This window comes from Aspergillus brunneoviolaceus (genome assembly GCF_003184695.1).
Source record: "Aspergillus brunneoviolaceus CBS 621.78 unplaced genomic scaffold BO95scaffold_40, whole genome shotgun sequence".
Taxonomy (NCBI): Eukaryota; Fungi; Ascomycota; class Eurotiomycetes; order Eurotiales; family Aspergillaceae; genus Aspergillus; species Aspergillus brunneoviolaceus.
Window position 1 is genome coordinate 158273 of NW_020290770.1, and position 14075 is coordinate 172347.

Consider the following 14075-nt stretch of genomic DNA (forward strand, 5'->3'; position numbering starts at 1 on the left):
GAGCCTGCTGCTGAGCCTGCTGCTGAGCCTGCTGCTGAGCCTGCTGCTGAGCCTGCTGCTGAGCCTGCTGCTGAGCCTGCTGCTGCGCCTGCTGTTGCGCTTGCTGTTGCGCTTGCTGTTGCGCTTGCTGTTGCGCTTGCTGTTGCGCTTGCTGTTGCGCTTGTTGTTGCGCTTGCTGTTGCGCTTGCTGTTGCGCTTGCTGTTGCGCTTGCTGTTGCGCTTGCTGCTGAGCCTGCTGCTGAGCCTGCTGATCCTGCTGCCTGCGTTCCAGACTGTTGCCCGGCCGCCTGAACCTGTCGGGATCGTCAGACTCGTATTTCCACTGCCCGAACCACACACAGGACTCCACCTCCGGCAGCGTGGGTCGGTCCCCAGGGTCCTTGGCGAACATCATCAGCATGGCATCGGCGCAGTCCTGCGAGAGCATCTCCGAGAGCGGCAATTCTTTGTTGATTACCCTTTTTCGCCGTGCGTTGAGCGCTTGCTTTCGATCGGCGTAGATTGTCTGGTCAACCCCGGGTTGCCGCCAATCCTGCACATAGCCGATGTGCCGGTCCCACTTGGGGTCCTCCCAGGGTGCGATTCCGTGCAGCAGCTCGTAGATGTTCGAGGCCAGCACCCACAGGCCGGTCATCCGCTGGTCGTGGGGGAGCTTAATCTGGAACTGCGAATCCTTCTGAGCTTCCTCTATATAGCGAGCCCTAAAGAGCTCGAGGGTCAATTCCGGCGTGAGGCCGCCTTCGTACGCGGGTACGTAGGTGAATTCTCCCTTGAGATAGTCATTATCGGTGAGGGCGAATGTGTAGAGTCCGATGTCTATGATGATGGTCTGTTTGTATCCGGATTTCACGAGTGAGCAGTCGTTCATATGGGAAGAAGCAAAAGAAGAGAGCATGAGAGTCGCGCACAGGGACCATCACCGTGATGAGAGGGCAAAATGAGGGGGGAAAAGAACGTACGTTCAAGTCTTCTTCTATGATGAAATTATCGTTCTTGAGATCGTCGTGGCAGATATGCATGTCGCGCAAGTAGGCGACGCCTTCCAGGAGTTGAGATGCAACCTTGCAGATCATGTGCTCCTCCAGGGACGATTTCTTGTATCTTATGAGTTGACTGGCGGTGCAAGCCCCGAATTTCCGCGCGAGCAATTCCTCATAATCAGGGTTTTTGGAGGTATAAGAAGCTTCGGCAACGGCCTCATCGAGGTGGGCGGACATCACGATGGCCTGGTATAACTTGTGGGAGTAGACCGAGTCAAGGGTCGGGAACCGGCCACACTCGTTGGCAAGAAGCAGAATGTACGCCTCAACTGGGATGTAGTGGTGTTCATCTTCTTGTAAGAATAAGGGGGCCATTACCGGTGAGGGTCCAATCGTGCCGACAACCCTGTATTTCTCGTGATAATTCACCGTTGTGGCGATTGTAACCAGGTTCTCCATCTTAATAGCGTACAAGCGACCTTCATCGTCTCCTGAAAGAGAAGAATCAGTAAAAAGTCGCTCCATACAATCGCGTAGGATTTTCGGGGACAACTCACTTTTATGGGCAAGGAGGACAATACCGTAGCCTGGTGAAGAAAAGGGTCATCAGTGAGCCAAGAGCATTTGCAGGACAGTGCCGAATGGGGGAGGACATACTTCCACTGCCGAGGATGCCCCGGATAACGAAGTGTTGTTTCTTCAGTATTTTGCATAGAGACTTCCATCTGAGACCTATCTTCCTAGCCTCCTCACCCCTGCCTACATAAAGTTCCGGGTGCTGTAGAAGCCGAGTCTGGTACTGGTGGCTATCGTATCTCTCGCCGCTATCCTTCTCGACGTGCCGGCATCGGGATACTTCTGTTTCCCGGCCAGCCAAGGCTGCATTATAGCGATGGGAGAGAACTTGATGAAGGCTTGGGAAATTACTCGCAAGCTTAGTGCCCGGCTCCAGGAGCTCACGGATGACTGCAGCGAGTTCTGAATCATATTTTCGAATGTGCCGGTAACTTTGGAAGTACTTGGGATCGTGCTTTCTGTCACGGGTGATCAGGTCAATAAGGTGTCGAAAATCATAGCCCCATCTCTGTACTGGAAAAGAATTCATAATGACTCTCGGTAGTGGTTTAGATGAGTTCGTGATTTTGTTGAGCAAGGACCAAATAGTCTAGCGTTTTATCTGGATACCCCTCATAGCCCAGGAAGCCATGGGAGGCTCCATTTTAAATGAGTTCTCTTGGTCCTTTTGAATGAGATTGAAAGAACTATCAGGAAGAAAGCAGTTGATGCGGGAGAGATTCAGTGAATAATGGCTCATTCTAGGGGTGTTGATAGTACGGCGTATCATAAGGCTGGAGGTCAGTGTATGAAAGCCATTGCGGGAACAGTCCATTGTGTCGGCTGGCTCGACACAAAGCAGGAACAAGACATGAAGCCGGTGGCTCAACAAAGAAGCCAGAGCTTTTGCTAGAATTGATAAAGAGTTGATGAGTGTCAAGTCACAAAGACCACAAAGAAAGAAATATTACCATACCTAAAAAAGCAACAATCCCCATGTCTTCACTCGTCCTTGGCTATGCTGTCGCATTCTTGCGTTTCTTCTTCAATGAGTTCTAACTCTAAAGAGCAGGCATATTCAATCAAGTCTGATTGTTAGTAGGTAGCTAACATAGACCAATGATGATGACAGGCCCTTCAGCTGGGGGGCTCACATCGCTCGAACCTGAACCTGGTCACAGGTACCTAACCTATAAGGTTAGGTAGTGTCTACACCTGCAGAAGTGAGAGGGTGAGTCACAACTCGACTAGCCTATCAGCATGTCGATGTACAAAGAGGCTTTGCGCGTTTTCCCGTGGCTGTCGCCTGGGTAATGCTGCTGAGAGTTGATGTCAAGGTCTTCTCCTATGTCCGAAGACGGTGTTTTCTAAGAATAGGAAAGCCTCCGATTGCAGTGCGGATGCTTGCAAGCCTGGGCAGCTTAGCACTGGGCAAAGGGTAATAGCGGTCACTTCTCTCTTTGCTGTGTGCAGCGGAAGTGATGGAAGTGATGGAAGTGAGTGAAGTACTGAAGTATGTCGCGCCGCGTCTATGGCATCTTCCATCCATATGCAACGCGATAAGGGATCCACCTGGCCCGTGGTGAAGTACAGATCCATGTGGTCTTGTCCAATGTCCTTCGAGGTTGAAGGATGACTTGTAATTGTTTTGCAGCTTTGCAGCCGGGCGCTTTAAGCGCCACAGTGGCTTGGCTGCATGAACCTGACCGTGCAAGTTCCCCCACCACCCAATCGGCAATCACCTTCGTTGGATGGGAGTGTTGGAACTGATCGCTGAATGGCTACTAGGTAAAGTAGGCAGGCTACAAAAGAGCTTTCTGTTGCCTGGACCCAATTTCAGCCACTCTGCAGGCAAAGGGGGTGAAGGGGTGAAGGGGTGAAGCTGAGGGATTTCTCTCGAACCCACGCGGTGATACCTAGTACTGTAGTTACTGTACCTAGTAGTTATTAAGCAGTGTAAATTCAACTTCACTTTTGGCATCTGACATAGCTGGCTGATGGTGTTTCTCACCCCCTGCATAGCCCCAATCTCAGATCTCATTGCGGCTGAGGCGTAAGAATACTAATACGAGGCCGTGGTCTTCGGAAATGACGAAGACGACAAAAAGGAAAGAAACCACGGAATACAAAAGAGGCGGGATGGAAATTACTGGCATCCATCATCGAATCCAATTCAGCCTGACCCTTCATTGTTGCCCGGGCTCTTTTCTTTCTGCGCCCTGCAAATGTCACAGGCACGCTGCCCTCAGATGGATGGATGGATGGATGAATGGATGGATGCTTGGTTGGATGATCAGAGAGACAATCAGTCAGGCAGTCAGTAAAAGCAAATCACGGCTTACCTCTAATTCCTTTCGGGGGATTTTTTTTTCTTAAGAAAACCGTGAGGTTCGGGGATTCTCTCTAATGACAAGGCAGAACGCAACGAGCATCTGCCCGGTCTGAAACATTCTTACAGCCTGTTTGTCGGACGTTGGAGTGCCGGAGACTGCCTCCAGTCCACTTTACGGACTTCTTTCCTCAGTATATATGACGCACGCATGTGTGCTTGATAGCACCCCCCCTCCCCCTTCCAAAACATTTCCAGCTGAAATTCTCAGCATAGATTGTCATTCAGACCCCGGTTGTCTCTTGTCAAGTCTTTGATGCTGTGACTATTGCTTTCTTCATCCTCCAACTCACTCTTCACTCACTGTGATCCCATCCATCCACTCCAGACGGACCCGCCTCCTACAGTATGGCGAAGATCAACTCAGACAACCGGGTTCCGCCTGTCCCTCCAGTCCCTCCGGTTCCTCCTATTCATCACCCACCCGTTCAGTCAAACGAGCACCCTCGTATAGTAGCGATCAACCCCCAAGATCAAGCGAGTCCAGACTACTTGATTAACTCCATGAACCGGCTCCATGTACAGACCGAGAAGGCTTCCAACAAGAACACGCCGAAGCCAGGAGGCATAGCTGCCATGAATGACGTTGATACTGCTGCTCCCCTCTTCTACTTGGGGTATACCTTCTTCAAGGCCACCCCCACCCCCGGGAAGAAGAGCACATGGAGTCAAGTGGAGAGAGCGAAGATGAACCTTAGCCAATCGGACTTGATGAACATGGTGGTCAACCGGACCAAGAAGCTACCCGTGGCCGAGCAATACCATTCTTTGTCCAAGGTGAAGCGGGCCCACGTCGACCAACTGATTCACGAGCTTAGGTCCAGCGGTCCCCGATTCGAATGGGCTTGCGTCTATGTGAAGGAGGACGAGAAACCTGTTAGGGGCAAGAATACTCGACGCGGTGATTATGAGACGGTCTCGTTAGAAGTCATCATCCGGAAGAAGGCTGCAAGTCTGGTATACCCACAGGTTTCTGTCAATGAACCTGTGGAGAGAATAACCCCTACCGGAGACACCTTTCAAGCCCCTAGCAGCTATACTCTGTTCAACAGGGAACCCAGGTTGAGCCAAACTGTTCCTCCAACCAATCCATTGGCCAGGCACGCAGGATCTGCCGTCCCCCAGAGGCCCGCCGTCCATCAAGGGTCTGCTGTTCCCCAAGGGCCTGCCGTGCTTCAGGAACCTGCCACCCATCAAAGAACAGTGCCCGCAAGCATGGCTGATATCCAGCAGCCACTGCCTTCCAGGCCGAATCACCAGCCTCCACCTCCTCCTCCTCCACCACAGCATTCATTCCCGACAGGAGTACAGCGGCCCATCCCCCAGGAGCAATGGGCGGCTTGGATACAGCAGGGGATGCCAGCTGCTGCGCACCCACAATATCGTCCTTCTGCAGGAACTCATGATTCTGCAGCCACTCTTACAGAGCATGAGACGCAAAGGGGCATCCCACAGATGCCAACCATGTGGAATGATCCTCGCGGAGCTTCTGTCACACAGGGTACGGTCCATCGAAATCCCAATATTCATCTCCAACCCAGCCCGTTGAAGCCACCCGAGTTGCATGAGCTGGGTAAGACCAGGGCTCATACCCCCACGCATCATAAGCCTAATCATATCAACGCGGCAATGCCCGTCGCAGAGCCAGAGACAGACTTAGCCATTGAGTCAAGTAGTATGGGCGATGGGGAGTCTGAGTTCGACTTTGACGACGAAAGTTCAATGTCCGAGGGTTCGGATGAGGGTTTAGAAGCCGAAGAGAACCCTCAACCTCAACCATGGCGAGGCAGTCTCTACCGTCGCCATTCGGCCCCCAGCACCAAGCAGGTTTATCGAACACACTATCGCAAACAGCCTCAGAAAAGCAGTTCAAATCAGGGGACAGGGCGCAATGGTTACCCTGCAGGTTCCATTGATGTGGTCCCTGCCAAGAGTAATCACAACGACCCTAGGGTCATTCTCAGCCGAGAAGTTACACGGCCGGCCCGAGATCGGCCCAAGATTATCCAGGCGCCTGTTCCTCCCGAGGGGTTAGACATGAAGCAACTGGTCGAGGAGAGAATTGGCCGCTATGATGGCGGACGGATGCGAAACGATATTCGAACGCGGATGTTGGACGATCGGGAGGCGCGACTGGAGCATCGCGAGAGACTATTAGACCTCAAAGCGCGGGTCCTGGAGGAGGAGTGGGACAGTACATGTTACCTGCCCCGACGCATGTCACTCCGTGACTCAGGGTCATTTTATGCCCGACGATATCGTCCGTTGGACGATCTTCGCTGAGCCCCTTATGTTATGTACCTACTCATGTGCTTCTGATTCTAATGGTGGATCGGGGGGGTTTGTTTTCTCCGGTTAAGTTCTCCGTTTAATTTTCGGGCGTTTCCTCGGGTGAAGGGGGGATGTGGGTATGCTATAACGTCATTGCAGCGGGTGTGGGTTTTGGAGGTTGGCAGAGAAGTTTAGTTTCAACACCAATTTAGTTTGATGGATACACCTGAAATCAATTGAAGCACATGAATCGAGGAGAAGTAGCAGACAGCCCTGAGGCTTTGCAGGTCACGCGAATTGTTACCCAATTGCAGTAAGGCGAAAAGCAGCAGGGAAGCAGCAGAAGAATTGATGCAGAAGGAAAGCTTCCGGCTGCCAGCTCAGAGGTAGAAAGTAAGTGACTTATCGATAAGCCCCGCCATCGACCCTCCCACTCAAACCCAACCCTTCCCTTTCGTTCACACCGGCCCGAGCCCCGCCGTGCTTCTCGCTCTCCCCTCCCCCTCCGTGTTTCTCTCGTCTTCCTCGTCGTCATTCATTTCTTCTCGTCTTCCTCTTCTCCTTCTCTTCCTCTTCTCTTCTCCTTCTTCTCTCCTTCATACTATTCCTACTTCCAATTCACCCTCCCACTATACCTACCCCCCTTCTCGTCTCTCTTCTCGTCTCTTCCACTCACACAACCAAACTCTCCAAGATGCCTCGCCAATTCTTCGTCGGTGGTAACTTTAAGATGTACGACCTCTCCCAATCCCTGTTCAGCTTGCAGCAGCAGAAAGGAAAACAAACAAATCAGAGCCAAACTAACACTCAATCACCACAAAAGGAACGGTACTGCCGAGAGCATTACCTCCATCATCAACAACCTCAACAAGGCCAAGCTCGACGAGTCCGCCGAGGTGGTCATCTCCCCTCCCTCCCTCTACCTGCTCACTGCCCGCGAGGCTGCCTCCGACAAGATCGGCGTTGCCTCCCAGAACGTCTTCGACAAGCCCAACGGTGCTTTCACCGGTGAGATCAGCGTCGAGCAGCTCAAGGATGCCAAGATCAACTGGACCATCATCGGCCACAGCGAGCGCCGTGTCATCCTGAAGGAGAGCGACGAGGTATGTTTCCATGTCAACCAATTGACATATCTTCCCCCACATATGATAATCTCCAATGGCTTGGGCTAATGTTTTGGTGTCTGTTAGTTCATTGCCCGCAAGGTCAAGGCCGCCATTGAGGGTGACATCAGCGTCATCTTCTGCATCGGTGAGACTCTTGAGGTATGTTGTGTGGATCCCTTTGGGTCGTAGTGGCATCACTACGCCACTTCGTAGCTTAGCTCCTAGTACTTGACCTTGGTGGTGGTAACCGTATGCTGACATGTTGGGGATCTACAGGAGCGTGAGGCCAACAAGACCATCGATGTTGTCACCAGACAGCTCAACGCCGTCGCCAAGGAGCTCTCCAAGGAGCAGTGGTCCAAGGTTGTCATTGCCTACGAGCCCGTCTGGTACGTTGCCGACCTCTTAGTGTAACAAGTCGAGTTTCAGAATGCTGACATTCTCCCAACAGGGCCATTGGTACCGGCAAGGTCGCCACCACCGAGCAGGCCCAGGAGGTCCACGCTGCCATCCGCAAGTGGCTCTCCGAGGCCATCTCCGCCGACGCTGCCGAGAACACCAGAATCATCTACGGTGGTTCCGTCAGCGAGAAGAACTGCCGCGAGCTGGCCAAGGAGGCCGATGTCGATGGTTTCCTCGTTGGCGGTGCCAGCTTGAAGCCTGCCTGTACGTTTTTCCTTCCCTTGAATCGATGCTTGGTCTCCAAACTAACAGCCATCAGTCGTTGACATTATCAACGCTCGTCTGTAAGCACTCACGACTCTCGTCTGATAACGTGATATGATACCCGATCAAAGTGCCAGCAACGTCAACCCCCTAATCCGACATGCTGGACCTGCTGGTAGGGGCTAATGTGAAAAGCATCTCCTCCATGCAAGGCGGAGTACCACCTCCCTCCGCCTTTACTATATGAAAGTGCATATACCGATGAGGACTCTGTCCATCCAAATACCACAAAATCTATATTTTCTTTAGTCTCGAATAACCAACTTCAGATAATTGCTACGCTTCGTAAAATCCAATAATACAGTATATGTACAGCCTCTCATCCGGCCAAAACTCTCTCAAGAAGAATACAAGACTGAAATCCCAACCCCATGCCAATAAGACTTCCCAACCCCGGCACTACCACCCCCGGAACTCTGCGCGCCGGCCGCACTCAACGAGGAAAGCGACGAGAGCGACGAGGCAAACGAGCTCGGCCCCAACCCCACACCGGCACTAACCAACAGCTCCTTCACGCGGCCCTCCCACAGCAACCGCACATTCCACGACTGATCCACGCGGATTTTCAGGACGGATTCATTCGCTTCTTCTTGCCTGGCGGTCTTTCTGACCGGGTGTAGTTGTCCCAGGGGATCCGTCTTCCGAACGGGAGAAGAAGGTAACGGGGGATGCCTCTCCCCGCGCATCTTCCGTCTCGCCCATTCCAGCCCGTCATCATCGGGATCATCCGCGGGCGCCGCGCGCCGACTCTTCCGCCACAGTTCCATGCCGGCGACCATCTCGCTTTCCCAGCTGTAGACGTTGAAGCCGAAGCGCGAGCTGAAGGCCAGGTTGGGCGAGGCGCGCAGGGAGTAGGTCGTCGAGAGGGAGCCGGTTAGTGGTGTGAGGGTTAGAGTGAGGGTGTAGGGGAAGGTGGAGATGGGGTTGTTGCTGTTGCTGCTGCTGCTATTGCTGCTCGCGCTGCTGGTGGACGAACGTGAAGATGATGAGGAGGATGAAGGCACATCCGTTGCAGCGGGGAGGGTACTGAACCGTAACCCGGTGGACATGCCAATCAACGAGGAGACGGGGGAGTAGTACGCTTCCGCGCCGGCGGAGAGGAGGGACAATGGCTGTGTTGACGCGGTGGGAGTGGCGCGGGGATCCGGCCCGAAGTTCCAGAGGCCGCGCCAACCGAACAGGGCGTTGTCCGTGCTGAAAAGGTACTCGTTGCTGTATTTGCCGGTGTTGTGAGAGAGTTGTGTGAGGAGGGAGGCCTGCGGGGCGGATTTGGATAACGGGGGGCCCCGCGTGGAGCAGACGGCCAGGGAGAGCTGCATGGTCGGGGAGATGCGGCGGAGGAAGAGGGCGTTCAGGGTGGTCGGTGGGGGGAGGTGGAGGGTGGCGTGGAACAGGGTGGCTTTTTGGGAGCGGCCATGGTTTCTGCTGGGATTATCGTCGCTACCGGGAAGATGGTTGAGGTCGTCGAGGATGGAGTCGACGCGGAAGTTCTCGATTGGGGCGACGGGGGCTTGCACTTGTCGGTAGCCGGGGGAGAGCTTGCGGAGAGGGATCAAGGCGCTGCGGCTGGCGGCGTGGTTTAGGGGTACGGTGCTGAAGAGGTAGGATACCGAGCCATCGATCAGACCAACCGTGCCGAGGGTGTAGCTCGTCGCGAAGTGCGGCGTGGATAGGGAGGAGAGATGGACGCGGAGACGCTCCGGCGTGGAGAAATCAAGGAGCGCTAGACGAATACCATGAGCATGATGAATAAAAGGGGGCTACAAGGTGGGACACACACTGCGCAGTCGCTGTCAGCGACGAATATGAATTGTCGCGGTTCCAGTTGGTCGCCTCGGCGAACGCAAGTTGGATGTAATCCATGAAGTCGAGCATTGTCGGGGATAGAGACAAAGAGATTCAATTGAACGTTTGTCCGCAAACCAATCGCTCAGCATATACACTCTACGACATGCTGATTCGTCTTCGCGAACGGCCTCGTTCCAAAACAAAGCGCAAAAGACAAGACGGAGTGTAGTAAGTCGAACGATGACGAACAGAACGAGGAGAAAGACTTCCAGATCCCCATCAGCTCGTTTCTCCAAGCGGACTAGCGGGGAGTCGGGGCGGATAAGACCCCGCATCAACGATAATCCGGCTGTTATCAAAAAGTCAAAAGACAAGAAAAAAATCACTGGATGGGAGGATCCACTTCACTTCCAGAACCCGAGTTCATATTTAATTTCTGCTTTTCCCTCCCCTTCATTCTGCATCATACCCAGGGGAACACGAAGGTTGCTGTCCAAAATTACGATTCTTTCAGTTAATTAATTCCTTCCACACCACACCGACACAATGCCCCGCTCCAAGCGTGCCAGAGTCGTGCACGAGTCCAAGACCGCAAAGAAGTCGCACAAGGAACAAACCAGACGCCTATACGCCAACATCCGAGAATGCATTGAGAAATACGACCACCTGTTTGTGTTTGGGGTTGATAACATGCGCAACACATACCTGAAGGATGTGCGTACGGAATTCGCTGATAGCCGGTAAGTTGTACCTCCAAACTCCTAAACCTATTTCCGGTCACGATACGTGCATATTCCCCCACAAAAAAAAACCCCCCTCCCTCAACTAACAACACTTTTCCTCGAAAAACAGACTCTTCTTCGGCAAAACTAAAGTCATGGCGGTCGCGCTGGGCCACACGCCGGAGAACGAAGCCGCGCCGAACCTGCACAAGCTGTCGCCGACGCTGACGGGCGCCGTCGGCCTGCTGTTCACCTCGCGCGACCCAGCCACGGTAACGGACTACTTCGACAACTTCCGGCCACTGGACTACGCCCGCGCGGGCACGGTCAGCACGCGCGCCTTCACCATCCCCAACGGGCTGGTGTACTCGCGCGCCGGGGAGATCCCCGCCGCCGAGGACGAACCCGTCAGCCACACGATCGAGCCCGAGCTCCGCAAACTGGGCGTGCCCACCCGCCTCGTCAAGGGCAAGGTGATGCTGGAGCTGACCGACGACCAGGAGGGGTACCCCGTGTGCCGGGCCGGCGAGGTTCTCGACTCGCGGCAGACGACGCTGCTCAAGATGTTCGGCGTCGTCTCGTCCGAGTTCCGGGTCGCCTTGAAAGCGCACTGGACCCGGAGTACGAATGAGGTCGAGCTGTTGGCGAAGGATGAGGATGGCATGGAGGAGTAGTTGACGAACCAGAAAGAAAAAAAAATGAACCAACTCAGGAATACCTATCCTCTTTATCATGTTTTTCTTTTCTCTCTTTTCCACAGGTCTGCGGGGCGGGTCTCTTTCATATACACCATTGTTTTTGTTTCTCATCTAGAAAAGTTTCATTTCCCTTTTATTTATGATTCTCCTTCAATTACCCCCCTCCCCGCCCGTGTATAGAGACTCAAGAATAGAATTAAAGTGCCTCGGCTTAGCGTTTAAGGCTGGTTTGGTGCCGGCGCATGAGCATGAACAGACACTGCACTGCGCTTTTAATTTCAATGAGTCGAACTTAAGCCAAATGAGGAGGTAAACTATCACGGCCAGCCTGGTCCTAGGGTCTAGGCCTTAGGACCTCCCTCCCATCAGAGCTCCCCAGGATCTTTTCGCAAGAATACTACGAGGACATTTATATCGAGAAAACCTATTGCTACTATCCACCATACCCTGACGCGAGTAACGAATCATTACCTTGATTTTTACCTGTGTGAAGATCCCTGGTATCGGTCATTGCTGATGGAAAACCCTACCTGATCTTCTTACCTGAACGTCCCAAGTCCCGGCCCAACCACGATTCCGCCTGAAGAGAATGTTAAAGATCTAACGTACATACTTACCCCACAATGAGAGAGTAACGGCCGTAGTAAAGCCCAAAACAAACATAAAGCACAAAGGACATGAATGTTAATGAAGACACGAGAGAAAGAGAAGGGAGCAGAGTATGACGAGCACTGATAGGAAATTGCGAAGCGTCTGATGCGGGAGTAGACATCAATCGACTTGATGTGAATGAGACGCCTGCTGGTGCTGCCGTGGATACCTCTTGACAAATGTTATGGAAAGATGTTGCGACATTCGACTCTCGTAGGGAACAGCCTAGTTGGTTGTCTGACTGACTCATTGATGCCCAGGCTCTTATGATCTGAGGCGGTGTTGGCTGGCCTTACCCTTGTCGACGCGGGAGGACGAGAAAGGAGATCAATCAGGAATACCCACCACCAAACGGGTCATTGGATACTAAAATGAGGAAGCCCTCCGTCAAAGCAGTTCAGTACCTTCTCTTGGCGCGGGGGTCGTCGTACGAGTCGTCCTCGTGGTATCTCTTGCGCCCGTAATCGTCGCCACGGCTTCCATATCTATCGCGCTCGCGGTCACGGTCACGGTCGCGGTCGCGGTAGCTACCGCGATGACTGTCCCGATCACGGTCTCTGTAGCGATCACCACCCTCACGGTCCCGGTCTCGGTCTCGGCGGTCGCGATCACCGAAGCTGTCCCGGGGTCTGATGGGTTCACGGTTGCTACCAGTGCCTCCCCGGTCTTCACGGCCACCAAATCTGCCACCTCCACCGGGGCCACCGGGGCCACCGGGGCCACCGAAGCCACCACTGCGTCCACCTCCGGGACCCGAGGGAGCGTTGGGAGGAGCCTGTCCGCCGAAGCCGTTGCGGCCTCCTTGGTACCCGACACCGCCGCGAGGACCGAAACCACGATCGTTACGGAAGCCTCCCCGGCCGCCTCTGCCACCGCCAAAGCCACCGCGGAAACCACCGCCAAAGCCACCGGGGCCTGAAGGAGCGTTGAAAGATCCAGGTCCAATGGGCCGGGAAGGCAGAGCCTTGGTATAACCTCGTCCTCCAAGACCACCGCCAAAACGACGGGGCTTCCAGCCCTTGACAGTCCGACCACGCTCAACATCTACCAGAACCCGGCGATCCTTGATGCGAATGCCATCTGTCTCTTTGTAGGCCGCTGGATTTCGTCAAGAAAAAAACACTAGGTTAGCAATCAAGTAGCACGGGAGATTGTTATACCAGGAGTAGTCATCCGGGGTAATCGGCGACTAGATCTGTAGCAATACCTTTCATGTCCTTTTCGCGCTCATACACGATGAAAGCATATCCTCTGTGCGCTTTCTTCGAACCCTTTGGCGTTACGGTGTCCTTGACGATACGAATCTGATGATGGTCAGTTTAGCTACTCTGATAAGCGCGCGTTCGGGAGACGCAGGTAACCATACTCTCTCAATAGGGCCAAAACGACCGAACTCCCGCTCCAAGTCCGACTCCTTGACATCGTAGCTCAGTCTGGCAACGAAAAGGGTCCTGAACGGGTCTCCGCGAGCTTGTTGATCATTCGACGGATCATCTGTGGCGCGGCCAACGGATATCAGCAAAACCGGCGGTTCACAATTCATCAAGAGGTAGGAACTAATGAGAAGAGAGATGCATACATCCTTCGAGCCCTTCTGTGACTTGCTTCTCCATGTTTTCCTTCTTCTCCACCTTCTGTCGCAACTTGCGCTGAATCCAGCTCTCTGTGGCATTGTAGGGGACCTCCTCTTCGTACTGCTTCAGCTCGGGCAGGAATTGCGCAATCCCACCGATGGAACTCTTCTTGCAGTCCTCGGGGGCCCGATTGATGGGCGTGACATAGCGGAGGGGCGGGCGAGGCTGGAACAGCGCCAGAAGCGGAGGGGGGAGCTTGTCCGTCATTTTGCGCCCTTGTCAGGTCACAAAAGGTTTCGGATGCGGGAGAATACTCGAAAACTCTCTAGCCTATTATCTGACGGAGACCATCCAAATGACTGAGGATTTTTTCGATGTGTTGGAAAATCGAATCGGTATTCCCTCTTCTTTTGAATCCCGACCTTCTGTGGTTGGGGGTGAGATGAGATGAGGTAAGTGTCGAAGCTCCGGGCAGTACTGAGTGTTGGATTCGAGTTTCGCGTCGTTGTCGTCCTTTCCACGGGCTCCCGCTAGTACCAGGTTGAGTTCCAGTTGTCTTGGCACCGGTCGAGAGCCGCCTAGTCGCGGTAGCCGAGTTTACCGCCATGGCCAATG

At 53.6% G+C, this 14075-nt stretch overlaps 6 protein-coding genes across 6 annotated transcripts; 3 read left to right on the forward strand and 3 right to left on the reverse strand.

Annotated features, from left to right (window-relative positions):
- Positions 1–313: 313 nt before the first annotated feature.
- On the reverse strand, positions 314–2085 carry BO95DRAFT_364994 (Protein kinase domain-containing protein; the record flags this gene model as incomplete). Its single annotated transcript, XM_025582677.1, has 4 exons — positions 314–829; positions 960–1471; positions 1538–1567; positions 1638–2085. Coding segments are annotated over 4 exons (1506 nt in total), but the record flags the coding sequence as incomplete, so codon positions are not given.
- A 2265-nt stretch (positions 2086–4350) lies between these two features.
- Positions 4351–6183, forward strand: BO95DRAFT_334038 (uncharacterized protein; the record flags this gene model as incomplete). The annotated part of the gene is made up of 2 exons (XM_025581922.1): positions 4351–4985; positions 5052–6183. Coding segments are annotated over 2 exons (1767 nt in total), but the record flags the coding sequence as incomplete, so codon positions are not given.
- Positions 6184–6698: 515 nt separating this feature from the next.
- Positions 6699–8323, forward strand: BO95DRAFT_443640 (triose-phosphate isomerase TPI1). The gene is made up of 6 exons (XM_025586697.1): positions 6699–6927; positions 7019–7298; positions 7386–7460; positions 7578–7690; positions 7753–7967; positions 8023–8323. Exons 1-6 carry the CDS (start codon positions 6890–6892, stop codon positions 8049–8051), a joined length of 750 nt encoding a protein of 249 aa, XP_025441447.1. The 5' UTR covers positions 6699–6889; the 3' UTR covers positions 8052–8323.
- On the reverse strand, positions 8285–10058 carry BO95DRAFT_482806 (mitochondrial distribution and morphology protein 10). Its single transcript, XM_025590263.1, has 2 exons — positions 9806–10058; positions 8285–9750 (listed from the first exon to the last, which is right to left on the reverse strand). Exons 1-2 carry the CDS (start codon positions 9900–9902, stop codon positions 8366–8368), a joined length of 1482 nt encoding a protein of 493 aa, XP_025441448.1. The 5' UTR covers positions 9903–10058; the 3' UTR covers positions 8285–8365.
- Positions 10059–10217: 159 nt separating this feature from the next.
- BO95DRAFT_515113 (ribosome assembly factor MRT4) lies at positions 10218–11462 on the forward strand. Its single transcript, XM_025591726.1, has 2 exons — positions 10218–10555; positions 10668–11462. Exons 1-2 carry the CDS (start codon positions 10362–10364, stop codon positions 11209–11211), a joined length of 738 nt encoding a protein of 245 aa, XP_025441449.1. The 5' UTR covers positions 10218–10361; the 3' UTR covers positions 11212–11462.
- Positions 11463–12283: 821 nt separating this feature from the next.
- On the reverse strand, positions 12284–13962 carry BO95DRAFT_415367 (U1 small nuclear ribonucleoprotein 70 kDa; the record flags this gene model as incomplete). The annotated part of the gene is made up of 4 exons (XM_025584348.1): positions 13466–13962; positions 13253–13380; positions 13094–13190; positions 12284–12984 (listed from the first exon to the last, which is right to left on the reverse strand). Exons 1-4 carry the CDS (start codon positions 13725–13727, stop codon positions 12284–12286), a joined length of 1188 nt encoding a protein of 395 aa, XP_025441450.1. The 5' UTR covers positions 13728–13962.
- Between the last annotated feature and the right edge of the window lie 113 nt (positions 13963–14075).